General features: G+C 39.5%; 2 protein-coding genes across 2 annotated transcripts in view; both read left to right on the forward strand.

Moving 5' to 3' along the window:
- Positions 1-1,183: 1,183 nt before the first annotated feature.
- Positions 1,184-10,567, forward strand: ttk (ttk protein kinase). The gene is made up of 25 exons (XM_084357540.1): positions 1,184-1,293; positions 1,948-2,035; positions 2,125-2,347; positions 2,495-2,601; positions 2,693-2,836; positions 2,984-3,098; positions 3,190-3,271; positions 3,381-3,478; positions 4,407-4,482; positions 4,609-4,708; positions 4,842-5,064; positions 5,177-5,283; positions 5,701-5,844; positions 6,084-6,256; positions 6,609-6,754; positions 6,841-6,967; positions 7,294-7,386; positions 7,496-7,653; positions 7,808-7,959; positions 8,063-8,187; positions 8,654-8,728; positions 8,821-8,997; positions 9,923-10,019; positions 10,114-10,199; positions 10,278-10,567. The coding sequence occupies exons 2-25, from the start codon at positions 1,948-1,950 to the stop codon at positions 10,344-10,346; spliced, it is 2,985 nt and encodes a 994-aa protein (XP_084213666.1). The 5' UTR covers positions 1,184-1,293; the 3' UTR covers positions 10,347-10,567.
- Positions 10,568-13,290: 2,723 nt separating this feature from the next.
- The window catches only part of bckdhb (branched chain keto acid dehydrogenase E1 subunit beta), a 55,532-nt gene continuing 50,794 nt past the window's right edge, over positions 13,291-18,028 (forward strand). Inside the window, exons 1-3 of the mRNA XM_084357970.1 lie at positions 13,291-13,525; positions 14,934-15,011; positions 15,470-15,538. Of these exons, the coding sequence (XP_084214096.1) occupies positions 13,330-13,525; positions 14,934-15,011; positions 15,470-15,538 (343 nt within the window). The 5' untranslated portion in view covers positions 13,291-13,329. The remainder of the gene's footprint in view (positions 13,526-14,933; positions 15,012-15,469; positions 15,539-18,028) is intronic.

Genomic DNA, 18,028 nt, shown 5'->3' on the forward strand with positions numbered 1-18,028 from the left:
AGGAGCAGGAACAGGGAAGTACAGCGTGGTGCTGCTGCGTTCAAGTACTGTCGGAAACTGAGGGAGCAACAATACTTGTAATTCCCACTGAGCTATTGTGAACCTTGACTCTTGTGTCTTCTGAAACAAGTATTTGTATTGTATTTTTATTTTAATATTTCCTATACATGTGTTATACATTAATGTACAGTTTATGATCTGAACTAACAATCACAACACATGCAAGTGGAAAGGCGTCAAGTGTTTTTAATTCTGTGTCCATCTTTTCTGCAGAATACTTCAGTAGTATGCTTGGAGACTCCTGGATTGAAGTATGGCAGTTTTTTTTTAATCTCATACTGCCTTATTCATGTACCAGTTACCAGGATTCATCGGTCTCTGTTTTTGTTATATTGGTTGGCCGATATTATTGGCCTATCACAGATATGTCAGTATTGGTGTATGTGTAGCCAATATGTTGTCTGTTATCGGCTGATATGAAATATTTTTGTTTTAACAGAACATAATGCTGATAAAGCTGCTTGGGGGATTTATAAATTTCAAGTTCGCAGTGATGTTTGCTTTTTCAGTGCATTGATACCATTTTAGACAATAACAATATTGTTAAACTATAAAATATCCTGCCTCCATTACATAGCTTGTAGAACATTTCAGGGATTACTGCAAAAAATGTGTGCATATCAGCTGATTTACTCCCAAATATCTGTTGTCCTTGTAAGGTCAGTTTGTTTATTCACTTTATTCAGTCATGAAACACTGGAGAGTTTGTTTATTTAGTTTGCATAAATCTGTCAATGAAGATTTTGTCGAAACTACATAGTGCACCTGTAATCTGGGACAAATGAGGACATTAGTGTGTGTTTGTGTGTGATTATGTGCTGCTGAGGTGGAACGCTATAATATACTGTATATATTGTGGGAATTACTGGAGAAGAAATGCAGGCTTTGTTGAGAGATGTGTTCAGGCCCTCGCAGAGCCTAGATCGAGTTAGTTAGTTTTACGAGAAAGTGGGATGAGGAGTGGGGAGGAACTTTTCTTTTTAAATTGAGAGCAGCCATAACAATTGAGTCTTATTTAAATCCAGTAGAGGGCGGTAATGTCATATCTTGGATGCAAACCGCCCTTAAAGACCAGCAACGAGGAAGAGCCCGACGAACCCCTGTCGTCACCACAAACTATCCAATCAACACACGACATGGGCGGAAGTGGCATATTTGAAAACTGGCAGTTGATGTTGAACCTTTTTTCCTTCCCCATCAGAGTGAAAAGGGATTAATGACAGCGAAAACACGGTGAGGTTATTTTGAAACGGAATGTCTTGTTTTAATGTTATTGAAGATGGCCTTATACCTTGCCTTATACATGCTTGACTATCTCTGAGCGTGCGTGAAGCACAGGGGAGCCAGCTCGCTAACCTAGTTATCGTTAACAGTGCCGTTAACAAAATGTCAGCTTACGTTAGCTACTAGCTAGCTGAGCTAACTCAGACTGTAAACACGAAAGAGGAAATTATTTAGTAAAAGAAGGGCGGTGTCCAGTCTTGAGTCTTGAATATATCACTGAAACTATTTGTTGCCTTGCAGCAATTGTACACAACTTACCTTGTAGCTTCAAGAACGTTATGGCAATAGTTTTATTGTCGACATGTAAACAAATGCTCGACAAAGCTGTCAGCTAGTCGATACAATAGAAATTGTATAGTTGTCTTTCAACACATCTTACCTTGTATGTTAAATGTCCCTTATAACGTCACCGGTTTGGCATAGGGTCTCGTAAGGAATTTTAAAAGTCATGCTTATGAGTAATGCACAATGTCATACTGAGTAAGGAATTATTAAATCGTCATTATTTTAACAGAATGTGGTGTTCTTGGTGTATATTTTCATTTCAGAATATGTGCATAACCTTGTCTGGACTAATGTAATGTATCTACCCCACAATTTCAGATGGAGGAAGAGGAGCACACTGACAGAAAGCAGCAGCTTGCCATGATTTTTCAAAAACTTAACAAAATAAAAAAGTATCTCAATGAAGGTAATGGTGTGACACTGTAACATCCATACGCATCAGTATTGTATGTCCACACTTCATAAAGTGATCCTGTTGCCTTGCACTCGTTACAGATGACACGGACAATATTAACCAGGTTATCCACACCAATTCACCTGAATCATGCCTGTCATATTTGGTGGACCTGGAGAAGAAGGGGGACCCTCACCTGGATCGAAACCACCTCACCAGACTTGTTGACTTTTATACCCGAGTATTCTCCAATATGCCACTGGGGAAGTACTGTGAGAATGAGAGCTATGCCAGGATGTTGGTCAGATTTGCAGAGCTAAAAGTGTGAGTAACCACAGTTATTGCAAGGATATCAAAGACCTTTGTTCTAGTTTTAATTCTGTGTTCATTAGTAGATAAAGTATGACAGATCTAAAACATTTTGATGTGCTCTTCAAAAAATGGTACAACTTCTTTTTTTCCTTTTATTAGAATTCAAGATGTCAATGAGGCAGAAGCCAACTTCAACGTGGCGAGATCTCACAGCCAGAACTTTGCATTTGTTCACATTGCACATGCACAGTTTGAACATTCTCAAGGTAGAGAAAAGAGCTTTTTGTTGGTCTTAGTCATGTATTCTTATGACGCGTTATCTGGGGTATTTCAGTTTCTGCTTTATCATCTCACCAGGCAACACAAAGAGAGCCATTTACATATTACAGAATGCAATTGAACTGGGTGCCAAACCAAAGGAACTGCTGGAGGCGACTTTGCAGAGCATGCAGGCGGGGAAAACAAAACAGTCCTGTGCAGAGGATAAGGAAAACGTACCATGTGAGTATTTATTAATGTTTTATTCCATTACATTGCATAGCTAGATTCAGAAAATCAGAGTTTGTGTTCTCAATGCAATATTATCAAAAGTTATATTAGTGTTTCGTCATCTTACTTTCACATTTTGCTGTGTTTTCTTTCTGCCAGTTGTGTCGAACAGTAATGTGCACGAATCTGTCAGAAAAGGCTCCACATTCCAAAAGGTCAACAGAATATCAGATGGGACAGGTGACTTGCAGCTCTCCAGTATTTTTGGTTCAGGGTAAGAACAAAACAACAGAGTTTTCAATGGTTAATAAGGCTGCTATTTGATTTAAATAAAGTGACATCTTGTGTTGATCTCTGTTCTGCAGGACTGAGCCCCCTGCAGCATCATCAGATGACCTGTTACCAGGCTGGAGATCTGGATCTCAACGCAAGAGAGCAGTTGGCATGGTGAGAGTTAGATTTATTCTTCTTGTGTTGTAACAATTCCCTTTTTTTTTTTCTTTTTTTCAAAGATTGCAAGAATTGATTACCAAATAGTCCTTCTTTTCTGTTGCAGCCAGGGAGAGTTCCCATAGTACCTTTCTCTATCCCAGAACATGATGATGATGATTACATGAAGAGAAGTGATGCATCAGTTCACTCCAGTTTGTCGAGGTAATCTTTTATACCAACACAAAATTTATTTTCAAATGTGAATAATTTAAGTCCTGACCAAAGCTATAATGAAAACATTTTTGTTGCCAAATTAAATCTGAAAAAGTACATAGTAATGGAAAATAGATCATGTATAATGACACCACTATAATGTGTTCACACTAATGGATTTTAGAGATCAAAAACAAAAGCAGCAGGTCAGAGGCAAGTCAGCGCTTGCTTCCGTGAGCTACGATTGCTGTGTGCAATGTGTTCAAAGACTTGATCCGAGAGCTCGCTGATGCCTCGCACACAGCTGAAGGATATCAAGCAGGCTAAATACTGTATCTGGTCGCATTCAAGATGGGTCAGCTAGCCGCTAAGATCTGCAGACAATAAGAGCAGACTCTCCTCTGATGTCATCTTTGAACCCAGTCTTATGCATCAGTTTGTATGGAGGAGGCACAATAACTACAGATTCTATCAGAGTATATTTGCATAAACATAAGCTTTTCAGTATCCTTGTCGTCCTTGCATAACCACAAGCATCAGCTGTGCATTTCATTATAAAAAGATGTGTTTGCAACCAACTCTCTCACCCATGTTCCATTCCTTCCTTGGTAAATCGGTACACAAACAATTTGACCGCTCATTTCTTGTGTCACTTCTCGCATGAAAGATCTTGTAAAATGTGACCCTCGCTGATCAGTCACATACTGTGCAAACCACTGCAACTTCGTGATTCTTGATAGAACACAGAAAGTTGTGTAGTGTGAACAGTATAGCAATCTGATGGCTTTAAAAGTCGTGTAGTGTGACCAAGGAATGCAGTTTAGTGATTTGTTACATTTCTGTTCATTTGGCATGCAAATTGTTGAACATTTCAATCAAAAGTGCAATAATTCATTTCAAATGTTGTTGATACTTACCTTGTTTAACATTTTCTTAGGCAAACATCTGGCTCAAACATGAACCCAGTGTTCGGGCTGTCATCCACAAAGAGAAATGTTGATGGAGATCACAAAGTGAGTATAAAGGGTATAAAGGAACTTGAGCAATGTCAGAATGAACAGTCAGTGTTTTTATTGTCAGTGCTCTGATGGAGTTGAAGAGAGGAGTGTAATACATTTATGTTGTATTGTTGTTCTCAGCCACCAGCTGTCAGCCCAGAGCATTGTCCTTGGGAGGACCAGGCAGCTGCAGACTCCACCACCACACTCCTGCATACAAGGGGCCCCTTGAAACTGGAAGGTACTTTATCACCCTGACAAAATGCTATAGCGAATGCCCTGCAGTTGTAGTAGTGAAGAAACCGTTACAGCTTTGTGAACTGTTGCTGCTGTTCTTATTACTATTTTGATGACATGAAGTTTCTCCCTGACAGATGTAACATACAACTTTGACCAGATTGTCAATGGCAATTCCCCTGAGTCATGTTGGTCTTATCTGCTGAACCTGGAGAAAAGAGGCAACCCGCACACAGACATCAACCTCCTTAACAAGCTCAAGGACTGTTATTCTAAAATCTTCTCCAGGCTGCCAATAAGACAGTACAGCAAGAACGCCAGCTATGCCAGAATACTGGTCAGATATGCAGAACTAAAGGGGTGAGTGTGGAGGAAAATACTACCACTTTGTTGCATTTTGATATTAAAGCTTTGTCTGAAACTTTTTGATTATAACATTGTTTTTTTTGTTTGTTTATTTTTTCCTTTGAAGGATCGAAGACCCAGATGAAGCCCAAGACCACTTCATAGTTGCAAGATCCAACTGTAAAGCCTTTGCCTTTGTCCACGTTGCACATGCCCAGTTTGAGGTTTCTCAGGGTACAATGGCTTTTATATTTATTTCCATCAGTTTCCATATGTCTGATACATGGAATTGTCTGGCACAGACCAAATGCACACATTTACACACTTATAAATGTGTATTTTATAGACTACATTTACTTTTGGCAACATTCATGTTAAGAACTCTAAAATTAATAGCAGATACAGATGTGCCAGTGTCCTAATGCTTTTTTATTCAGACCAAATTCTGACGATTAGTAGAGGGGTTGTTCAGTGGTGTGGGAGTACGTAACAAGGAGAGTATTTTTGTTTGGTCAGTGAACTCTGCTCTATAGCAGCTGGTTTTACAAGGCTTTACAACTTCTAATTTGTCAATGAAGGGAATACTTGTCTAGCAGGTCTACCTCTAAAATATAGCTAAATTCTCATTTTTCTTCTTCCTTTCCTTTCAAGGTAATGTGATGAAAGCGACATCAATTCTGCACAAAGCCCAGGCGTTGAATGCCAGGCCAGCAGATCTCCTGGAGGTGGCTATAAGTAACCTGAAGGCTGGAGAGAAACAGCTTTTGCCCACCAGGGAAGAGGAACACCCCACAGGTACAGATACACTGAAGAATCTTTCATTATTTCATTTATTTCGCCATTATTATTTCATTATATGACATAAAATATACTTGACATACAGACTTCAGATTTAAAATCTTATGCTGTGAAATGCAGAGAGATTTCCCAAGTGGTGACGGAGGCTTATCAGCTTTGTTTGAACTTGTTTGGCAAGAGCTTGAATGTAACAGACTTATTTATTTGTAAAAGACAAAACACTGTTGTTGTTGTAGATTTCCAAACAGGTGTTCCAGTAAGTGTGCCTAGCTATGGGGGAAACCAGGAACTTCAGCTTCCTGCTCGAGTCCCTGTGAGACGGTCAGTGGAACCGCCCAAACCTGCCAGCAAGGAGCCCCCATCAGAGTGGAAGATACCAACACTCGTCAACCGGCATGTTTCTCCAGAGGTCTGATGACTTTCTTTACATACTGTTATACATTTCACAGGATGCAAAGCATGATGAGCAAATATTTAACATGTTTCCTAAAAAATGTACAATCCTAAATTTGCATTTTTTGTAAGTGGTGTCGTCATTATGACAACATTTTACCAAGTGAAGGAATATCTGAAGATTAGACAACATGATCGTTTTATCTTAATTTGCTGATTTCAGTCTGATATAATACCATTTTTGTTTTAAAAAAAAAAAAGGTTTGTTTATGATTACAAATCATTTATTAATTGCATCAAATTCTGTTTTAGTCTCAAAGCCTTACTGTCATACTGATCAAATCATCCCATAATGATTTTCTGCTTAGGATAAACGCACAACACCCCCTGACCCCAGACCTGTACCTCGTGTGCACGAGTCACTCCCCACTCCGTCTTTCCATCTTCCGTCCAGACTGAACCCACAAACAGTCTGTCAGACACCAAACAGCTACAGGATCCCCTCTGGCAACAGGTATTATCTATATAGCTCACTTGTTTGTTGTTTGTACTATTGTAACATTTGCCCATTCACACTTACTCCATCTTTTTTCTCGTCAGCTTTATCACTCCTGTTGTTAAGAGAGGACCTGAAGTGTCTTCCTCTGCAGTGGCAGCACACAGAGCCGGACCCGTCCAGCAGCCCTTTACACCACTAAACCAAGCACAGGGTTTCCAAACTCCACAGGTACAGCTTGGTCATGTCCTACCTTTTGCTGTTATCTGATAGACTACATTCATTTTTTAGACTTGGAGTGTTACATGTGTCCATAAACAAGTTTTCCTATGACACCAAACATCTGTCTGAACTGATTCGGCCACACTAACTTCAGTGTCAGTAAGTTACTTGGAATTGCATTTCTATTGCATTTGTATCTGGACATGTAGAGAGCAGTGTAGCTTGTATTGCAGTAGAAAATGCAGAAAGGCCATTTTTTGTTTTGAAATGATCTACACAGAAATAATTTTTAAACTCTAACAATGTGCTATACCTCTGTCTAAATCTCATTTTAGCCTTCCGTCACTTCGTTGTCAAATGAATCCATTACCATTAAGGGAAAGCAGTTCTTCATACTCAAGATGATTGGACGTGGTGGATCCAGCAAGGTAAAACATTAGTAGGGATTTCATATCATACATGTTCCAGCATTCCTAAACTTTTCTTTTGTCGTTGTTGCTGCGTTAATGAATGGCCGTTGTGTTCTGTGTCTTTCAGGTCTACCAGGTCCTCGATCACAAAAAGCAGCTGTTTGCTGTGAAATATGTCGACCTTGAGGAGGCTGATGCTCAGACGATAGAAAGTTACAAAAATGAGATTGAACATCTGAACCACTTACAGCAGTACAGCGATCAAATTATCAAGCTCTACGATTAGTAAGTACATGACTTGTCCAAACACAATATAACAGTGCATTGCACAGGAAATTTGAATCTATTTTGTTCTTTTTAAGGTGTGATAGCTCTTGAGGTATATTTTTAGTTAAAATTTCAGTCAGAGATACCATGATGCATGTTTATTTGTTTGCAGTGAAATAACCAACAGCTACATCTACATGCTAATGGAGTGTGGAAACTTGGATCTGAACACTTGGTTGCGAAACCGCAAAACTGTGAATCCGCTGGAGAGGAAGTTCTACTGGAAGAACATGCTGGAGGCCGTCCAAACCATCCACAAACATGGTTCTTTCTTTATAGCTCTCACTCCTTCTGTCAGTATTGTTTACTAAATGGCACACTAAAATGATCTTCATTTCTAACAATTCCACGCATGTCTTCTGTGCAGGGATTGTCCACAGTGACCTGAAACCAGCAAATTTTGTAATTGTGAACGCTTCACTGAAGTTAATTGACTTCGGCATCGCAAACAGAATCCAACCAGATGTGACGAGCATTATGAAGGATTCACAAGTAAGACTTGTCATGCCGACACCAACTGCAGCTGGTCAATGTAAATTGTTGGAATTGTTTACTCTGTCTGCACAGTTTATTCTCACGGATGAGTAACAACCAAAATGTCAATATTGGGGCTGATTATTTTATTTAATCAAATAATTATTTACTTTTCATAAAATGCTCATCACAATTTGCCAAAGTCCAAAGTGACACTGTGAAATTACTTTCCTGTCCAAACATCAGTCAGTAACCCAAAGACTTTTCATTTACTATCATAGATGAGAAAGAAAAGCAGAAAATCCTCTCATTTAAGAAGCTGGAGCCAGCAAATGTTTGACATTTTGCTTGAAGAAAATGACAGGAACGATTAATTGATTATTAAAATAATTTTATTGTAAAGATAATACAGCTGTATCAGATGTACACATGTCCATGTGGAAAGGACTTAACCCACTTATACATGGCTGTTTGACGCGCACAGGTTGGAACGCTGAACTACATGCCCCCTGAAGCCATCAAAGACACTTCATCCCAGGCAGGAAAAGCACGCTCAAAGGTACTCCCACTGACTCATTAAATATTCTACGCAATGATTTCTGTTTGAGTACATTGGTGAAAACGTTTACCTTTTTTTTCCCTCTCCTAAAGATCAGCACCAAAGGTGACGTGTGGTCCCTTGGATGCATCCTGTACTGCATGACTTACGGGAAAACTCCATTCCAAAGCATCACCAATCAGATTGCCAAGCTGCACGCCATCATCGATCCTTCTCATAAGATTGAATTTCCTGACATCTCAGAGAAAGATTTACTGCATGTGTTGAAGGTGAGAGACCACAACCAGGCTAAATTATTATGATTTGAACGCAAAAGATGAATTTAGAGTTTAAAAGGGCATTTGAAATCATTGTAAAGTAGCTCATTTTGACAATTAAACTTTTTTGTTGGACTGATGGATGAACGGTGCTGCATAAATACACTTGCCTTCCCTTTAAAATATATAGACACAGAGTAATACGAAGAAGTTAATTACTTTGGAAGAGGTGCAGGTCAGTTATTTAGATTTCTACTCAATTCATCAATGAGGCTTATCACTTTCACATCCAAGTTTCTTTTTGCTGACCGTTGTCAGAGAATCCCAATGACATCCACTGTATGTGAGTGTTATAAAACTATGAAAATATAAAGTACAAGGGTGTTTTAATAAAACACTACCAAACAGCTGTTTTTCTAATACAATTTAGCATGATTGAGTTCACTGAGAGCATATTCTGTTTTACAGTTGACTCCTGTATAGAACAGGTTTATCTAAAATTTTGATACATATTTAAAGGTGCAGTATGTAATAATTTGAGATTAAAATGTATCAACAGATTGTGAAAAATAACAGTTTCGATGTTATGACATCTATGTATTTTGTTGCACATGTATCTACTGAAATTAGCATGATAACCAGCTAGCTACAGTCCATTCCAGTACAACATTCCTGTGCTAGTTGTGTAAACACCAGCTCCCAGTCTGGACAACTAGATGAACTGCTAAATATGCTCACTAGCCAATGGCAGCTGAAGTTACCAGCAGTTAGCCGTTACTCTGGTCATACGCTGCCCCCTGTCAGTTTTGAGTATGTATTCTTGCATATTGCACCTTTTTTAACAACAAATCCATAGAATAAAACAATGGCTAACTTTAAAGTGTTCTAAAGGGATGTTATATACACATAAACTGTTTTTATTGCCTTGTTGTTCCAGAGTTGTCTGGTACGAAACCCCAGAGAGAGAGTCTCTATTGCAGAGCTGCTGGAGCACCCATACCTGCAGCTGAAGCCACAAGCATCACCTGAGCCAGGTATGTTCTCACACACACACTCATTAAAGTCTATGGAGAAGCCACCTTGGCTGTTCACCATGTGACAGACCTGACCACATTTCGTCCGTTTCAGAACGTCCATCTAACAGAGATCTCCAGAAGATCCTAACAGACCTCGCAGCCCTCCAGTCTCCAAGCAGCATCATCCGAGCTGCCAATGTAAGATTTTATTTTGTAGAAACTTTATCGCGTTCAAGAGGATTCATAAATATTAACTCTGCTTTCTTCTCATCACAGAACCTGGCAAAAATGTGCAGCAGCGGCAGGAAGCTGGATGTTGCTGAGTGTGCAAAGTCATCAACTTAATTGTTGGAAATGTGATGTGGATATTTTCCCCCTTTTTTTTTTTTTTTTTTTTTTTTTTTTACTCCTCATAACCACTTCAGTATAATAACAATATTTTCTTTAGAAATAGAACTAACAGCTCTGTATTTTTATGTTTGTTTGTTTCCTCTGCCTCATTTTCACCTATGTAAGATAACAGATGTAAGTATACAGCATCGTCAAATAAACGCACTGTAACCTTAGGAGTTGTTGGTTTGTTTGTCTCAGCTGATATTAAGAACGGGTAACTGACAAGGTATGTTTATTAGTACGTCTTTGAGAAGAGAAGTACTCAACTAAACAGTGAGAAAAACATGGTCAGGATATTTTCTTTTTTTAAAACTTCAATCTCATGAAGCCAATCCAAGTAGGAACAATTGCAGTACATTCTACACAGATTGCAACAATAAAAAAATACTAATAAATAATTACATGAAAAATGGGTTAAAAAAATATGATTTAATAACAAAATTAAAGTTTCCCCATTTGCATTAATGAATGTGATTTAGGCCTATAATTTGGGTTCAAGAAAAAGAGCATTATCTCGAGATAATGAGAAATCAAAAGGTTGTTCCACTGTCAACTCCACTAGCGAGTCTACAGAGCAACTCAAATGTCGAATCTACAAAGATTGACTTGAGCGTCGAGTCCACGAATATCGACTCCAACATGAAGTCCTCGAAAATTGACACAAACATCAAGTTCACAAAGACAGATTTGAAGATCGACTCGTACGTCAAGTCCACATAGATGGATTTGAAGTTCATTTGGTTAAGTGTATTCTGGCATAATAAATCTATTTCCATTAAAGATTAGAGTGTGTCATTGTAGTGATGGCTGTTAACATGCTGGCCTGTGCCCCACATCTTTTTACAACCACTCAACAACCACCTCATCTTGTCTTTTTAGAGATACACATGTAGTAACTCAAAATTAATGTGAATTGAATTGAACGAATCGAATATCACTAAGAGATTCTTCCTTTAATATGGACAGAAGGATTCAGTGGGCTGGAGGATGATGTGAAATATCCAGTTAAGTAAGTTAAGCAACAGTATGTTCATTAAAATATGCTGCAACTTCAAGAAAGTACTACCAGATAAGTTTGGACACACCTTCTCGTTCAATGGTTTTTCTTTATTTTTACATTGTAGATCAATACTGAAGACATCCAAACTATGAAGGAACACATGGCATTATGCAGTAAACAAAAAAGTGTTAAACAAACCAGAATATGATTTATATTTTATATTCTTCAAAGTAGCCACCTTTTGCTTTGATGATAGTTTTGTACACTCTTGGCATTCTATCAATCAGATTCATGAGGTAGTTGGTTTTCCAACAGTCTTGAAGGAGTTCCCAGAGGTGCTGAGCACTTGTTGGCTGCTTTGCCTTCACTCTGCGGTCCAACTTATCCCAAACCATCTCAATTGAGTTTAGGTTGGGTGATTGTGGAGGCCAGGTCGTCTGACGCAGCACTCCATCACTCTCCTTCTTGGTCAGATAGCCATTACAAAGCCTGGATCACCAACAGTGTTATCAGCAAAGCACCCCCACACCATCACACCTCCTCCATGCTTTACAGTGGGAACCACACATGTAGGAACCATCCGCTCACCCTTTCTGCCTCTCACAAAGACATGGCGGATGGAACCAAAAATCTCAAATTTGGACACATCAGACCAAAGTACAGATTTCCACTGGTCTAATGTCCATTCCTTGTGTTTCTTGGCCCAAACACCCCTCTTCTTCTTGTACACAATACAACTGATAGTCTCAAACACATTAAGAAGGCAAGAAATTATACAAATTAACTTTCGACAAGGCACACCTGTTAATTGAAAACCATTCCAGGTGACTATATCATGAATCTGATTGAGAGACTGCCAGAAGTGTGCAAAGCTGTCATCAAAGCAAAAGGTGGCTACTTTGAAGAAGTAGTTTGATAAAATATGGTTTTCCTATTAATTGTTATAGTTCTGTTTTCCACAAGGTAAGCTGAGACAAACTAGTGTTCAGCAGTGTGACATCTGTAAAATCCACTTAATTTTTTTCGTAATAAATTTGAAATAGAGGAACATGAACTATATGCACCAACAAAATGGATATGGGGTTGCAAAGCCAACTTCAAAGCCCCAAACTGCTGATCAAATCTGCATGTGAAATGACATGTTAAAAGCTCTTCAAATAGGCCTATGATATAAACCCAAGTGCTGTTCATCCATGGCAATCAAGTACTGTAGGATAAGGTGAAAAGGTTAGCCTACAAGTTAGTAAAGATGGAGTCCACAGAACAGAAGTGCAGGGACAAGTCAAAAGTTTGGACACACCTTCTCATTCATTGCTTATTCTTTATTTTTCCTTGTATCCTAGGAAGAGAAAAGAATCACCTATATGACGGTCACTGAATATACTGTCACTTGTCACTGTCACTGACTGTAGCCTCGCATGGTCAGACCTCTCCACCAGGCGCACCGCCCTCCTTTTTAACCAATCACAGCCCTGTATCTGCTCATGGAGGTTGGCATGGAGAGAAAGACAGAGAGGTCTCACTCTGACACTATTCCCGGTTACCACAGAGAGCCGTCGTTGCTTTCCTTTCTTAAGCTAGCCCGTTTCACCTTTTTAACCGTCTTTCTACAAGATGTAAGGGTGTTTGTCTACGTATCTACTGTCATACTTCTTCAGCACAAACGCATATTAACAAATATATTGTTGGGAAACACACGGGATCTTATTGTTGAATGCAAACAAAAATAATTGTTGCTGAAATATTAACCAATATGCAAGTTAAGTGATTTAGGACTCTGATAGAAAAACCCAGTCTCAGTAGTGGGACGGAACTTTAGCTGTATAGGCTAGCAAAGACCCAGTTTCTCTCCACTGAGTGAGGCCGTCCTCGTTTTATAGACGATCTTCACGCTGTGGTTCCTCTTGCCCTTCCTGGTCAGCCATAACAACAGTGATGGCGGCTGCTACACGATTCTTCATCCGAGGTGCAAACTCGAAACTTTCCCTCTCCGGCATCGCCACCGGGACTCAGAGCTCGTTTGGCGTCACTCTGCTGAAGTTGTCGCCGAGCTGCAACTCCCGCACAAAGACACAACGGAGACATGCATCGCACTTTACCTTCCAGCCTGACCCCGTACCGACACAATATGGTGAGTGGCAGGCTAGCCGGCTAACGTTAGCTGCGTTAACAGAAGAGACTTGCAAGGCAGTGAAATTTAGCATAAGTTAGCTGCGAAAAAGACATTGAGAAGTGTTTACGGTTATTAGAAATGAACCGCGTGTATTTTTTGTGTCCTTTCCATTCATTGTCCTATGTCAGTCATTGAACTGCACAGTCTGCTCAGGTTGGACGTCTTGTACCTAGATATTCAAAGGTCCCACTAAGGACATGTAGAAATGTTGTGCTTGGAATAACAAAAAATATTAATAATAATGTGTGTTGAAATGTTTTTCACCAGAAAGCTCGAGTACTTTGTTGAAAAGTCTTTATTTTACATCTACTCATTCTCCCTCATTGTAAAAAATCTACAACTTGTTTACTCAAATGTCCAATTAAAAAATCAAACCTTTAGGCACAAAATGTCTCCTGCTTCACTGAAACATGTAGCTCCAGTTGATGCACTGTACTTTGTAAGGCTTTAAAAGTTTCAATATTGCACTTTAGTGTCATATTGGACCATGATTGGCTCCAAAGTAGCTGTGATGTCACAAAACCCTGCTGTTACCTTATTGTGTTAACTGAGATTTAAGGTGAGCACAGAGAAACTTTCCCCCCTTCAGCTGATCAATGTGAAAACTTCCTTCTAGTGTCTAGTGTTTGCATTTCCATCATGCTTTTCAGTGAAGTTCAAACATCCTCATCATCAAGTGACAAAGCAATGACAAGTAACGGGGACTTTAACAGTGTGTCAGCTGATTTCTAGTCATTTTGATATCTGCTGCCCTTTGTAAGGAGTAAGCCTGGTTAATCACAGCTAACACCAAACTGTTTTAATTAATTAATGCTGCTATTGCGAGTCAGCCTGACTCCCAGGTAAAAATGACGCAGGCTTAATTCTTGAGGTCTCAGCCTATAAGTGACCCAATTATCAGCACCACTGTGTTCAAACTTAAAAGATAACTGTAAAGTTTCATTTTGTTTCACATTGCTGCCGATGGACTTTTATGCCAAACAAGTTTATCCACAAGGTCGACATTTTGTTGAAATGAAAGCACTGAATGGTGCACTGTACACGGTTGGTGCAGGATGACACGGCTCTTGTTGTGACCTAATCACACAAGAGAATGATATCTGTATTATATGCCATAGTGTGACGGTCCCCGACATATACACTGGATCCAGCAATGAGAAACTCATAGTATCATGTATTCCTTTTCAGTAACAAAGAAGTGGGTGTCACATTGCTTAAATTAATTGAATCACTGCCAAGTTTCCTTTATGTGGTTTCTTCCCAGCAGTAACTGGTGTGGTTACTAATCTAAATGCACAATAATGCATTGTTGCTTGTGGCAAGTCCTTGTTTAAACATTGATTCTCCTTATCTTTAAACCTTTTAGGTCCTACCCAGAAGATGAACTTGTTCCAGTCAGTTACAAGTGCCTTGGACAACACTCTGGCCAGTGATCCGACAGCAGGTAGGATGCTAAAACAGGAAATGGGATTTAATACCTGAAAATATGTGAAAACTCTACAGTCAACAAAACATTTCACATTTAAAAGATTTAAATTTCCTGTTAATGTATTTAAAGTCTGTTTCGCCTACACAGCAAGGTGGACATAGCCAGCTGTGGTACTTAATGCAATGTTGTGTTAATGTTGAGTTGCATCCTCATAGTAATGGGTCCTTGATGTTAGTCATGTCCTTTTATGAATGTTGAAATGCAGCCTTATCAGTTCTCTTTCAGAGAGCTGTAGGTATGACTGGTGCAATGTGAAGAATGATCACAACTTTCTTTTTCTCCTATCTCATGCTGTAACTTTTAAAATATTTGGAATGACATATTCGTCCTTATTCTATTCTTGCAGGCCAGAACATAGAATCTTTAAAAAGCATGCAGATTTACCACTGACTGTTCTGTGTGTTGCTCTGCAGTCATCTTTGGGGAAGATGTTGCCTTCGGTGGAGTATTCCGGTGCACAGTGGGTCTGAGAGACAAATACGGTAAGATGCTTTAATACACTTTCATTCTTCTCATTCAAAGGCCTCCACTGCCAAGTTAGATTTAAAAAAAAAAAAAAAAAGTAACCTGTTCTTCTGTCTGCTTTACGTGATTTTGCCACTAGATGGCAGCAGAGCACTGTGAGAGTTTCACCACCTCCTCTCTCGCAAGGTCACATTACTGTTCACTGTTCACCTAGAGGACCAGAAGGATCTGTTTGCACTCATGTGTCCATTGTAGCAGGGTAGCCTTACAAACCTGATACAGCAAGCTGATATAGCATGTTGACGCTCACGGCTGTAAGTTTGGTTAGTAGTCTGCTCTTCTTACTCTGATGCTCAAATTTAGCTTTAATATGACATAGTGCATTTCACTTCTTCAGGTTAATAGTTCAGCTACAGTAACAGCGGGCAGAAAGTTTGACAGGTGATAGCAGAGAAAACACAGGGGTTATTAATTAATAACAGACAAAGCAGAGGTGTAATTAATAAGGTAATTGGAGGCTGCATTAGGTTGGCCCTGGTATTGTTGCTGACAAACTGGGACACATATGTCATTAGCAACACGTGTGCTTTTTCTGCAGTGACGGTAGAAATGTTTTTTTGTCTGGTGGTAGGCAGCGGATACTTCTGTATCTTCTGTCAAACGGCAGCAGGATGAACAGACTGTGGCTGAGCAGACATTTCACCTCACTGATATCTTGTTAGGTGTCCTAAAATGTGTGTATGAATGTAGTTTTTTGAAGGGTGAATCACTGAATAACATATGGCAGAAAGTTTAAACTGATACTGCCCTGTTCTCCATGGATCCAGTCTTTCCAGCGGGAAGCTGTCGTGGCAGATATCGGCCTATTACAGATATATCAGAATTGGGATGTATGTCAGCTGACCAGTAGCAAGAAACTGCAATGCAGGAATGCCAAAGATATCTTGGCGGTTATTTTAAAAACTGTGTTGCCAAATCATTGAACCAGAATACGTTCATTTTTGAACTGTGAAATATCAAATTCATGCTCGCAAGTCTTTCAGGGTTTCAGGAATCCTCATCAGAAATTTTTCATGTGTTAGCCATCAGCCAGTAATTTATTATCGGCCTGGGCGATGTATAAAATACAATTGTGATATTTTTAGGCAATAACGTAATACACAATATATATCTAATATAGCAGATGGAGCAGATCCCAGCTGATAATACCCTCTCCTCAGCAGACATTTTGACTTGTCAAAGCAGGAAAAGCACATGTGCAATTTATAACATTAAATGGCTGCATTCCATTTAGGTGAGCTACCAGGAATCTGGTATTGTGCATGCTCAGTCACTGCCATGGCGCACAAGGACACTTAATGAAATGGAGCCCTCATTTGACAAGTTACAATGTCTGTCATGAACAGAGTCTGTTGGGCAAGCAGGGGGGTACAGCAGATATTAGGCTTGTTCGGGATGATCTGCGCCTTGGCTGGAAAGTGGACGAGACCGGGCGGCAGCAGCAGGGGGAAGTGCCAAAAAGCTGCGATCAAGTCGGACAGTTTTCCAGCAGCCTTCAGTCTGTAAAGGAATTCACAGAAACACTCACATCCCGTTAGATCTTATTCCAATTGATTAAAATTTTATCAGACACATTTATCAACCTCCATTTTATATAAATTCTCACATAAATCAGCTTCCTATCAGTTTGCTGCTGTTTATAAATCGTCTAAGCAGACATGTCTCTCTCAGACTACATTAATACATGAAAAACGATAGTAGTCAAACAAGAAATACAAGAGAATAGTCTTCATAAGTGATCTGTCAAATATTTCTACTGTCAGCGCTTCACATCTGAATCCTCACATCCCACTTACCACAAGTTTTTGTGTTGTTTAATACGTTTACAGCCTGATTTAAATTACTCCAATATTAATATAATGTATAATATATAACAGTTATTTTTTGTGTGTTTGGAATATGAATGTGGGCTATTTAGTCTCCACATCAGCCACACAGCATGTCTTCAGTCAGACAAATAAGATCACAATCTCTCTATTTCAGCAAACCAATCAGTTGTTAGATCAGTCGACAGCCAGGCGTTTGCTCTAAGTGGAGAGCAACTTCATCACCTGTCTGCAAAAACTACAGTCGCCTTGACCCTTTGAGATTTGTGTTGCACACGTGTGCATGATGTCGGAGCAAGTCAGGATCAAGTCAGACACAAATCTAATCGGCATGCATTGTGCAGCGATCGCTACTGAGCGATTCGGCGCGGGACTGGCTGATCTCGAATGAGCCTATTTTGACTTGTCTAAGTGGGAAAGGCACAGGTGTTACCAATAACATTAACAATGGCTTTTTTTCTCCTCAAGTGTCCCAGTAAGCCATGACACTGTGACAGTGAGGCGTGTGGCATGCTCAGTCCCAGGACCACGAAAATGAAGTGGCCAAATGGAGTTCAGCCATCATTGATTTTTATTATTTACACCTGTGCTTTCTTACTCTAACGTCTCAAAATGTCTTCC

Source organism: Pagrus pagrus (assembly GCF_965226575.1).
Source record: "Pagrus pagrus genome assembly, chromosome: 7".
NCBI lineage: Eukaryota > Metazoa > Chordata > Actinopteri > Spariformes > Sparidae > Pagrus > Pagrus pagrus.

Bases quoted from the DNA above. Each gene is read 5' to 3' on its own strand.
- ttk (XM_084357540.1), top strand. From the start codon at position 1,948: ATGGAGGAAGAGGAGCACACTGACAGAAAGCAGCAGCTTGCCATGATT. The intron at 3,479-4,406 runs GTAATCTTTTAT...ACATTTTCTTAG, and splicing joins GTTCACTCCAGTTTGTCGAG to GCAAACATCTGGCTCAAACA. The intron at 4,483-4,608 runs GTGAGTATAAAG...TGTTGTTCTCAG, and splicing joins ATGTTGATGGAGATCACAAA to CCACCAGCTGTCAGCCCAGA.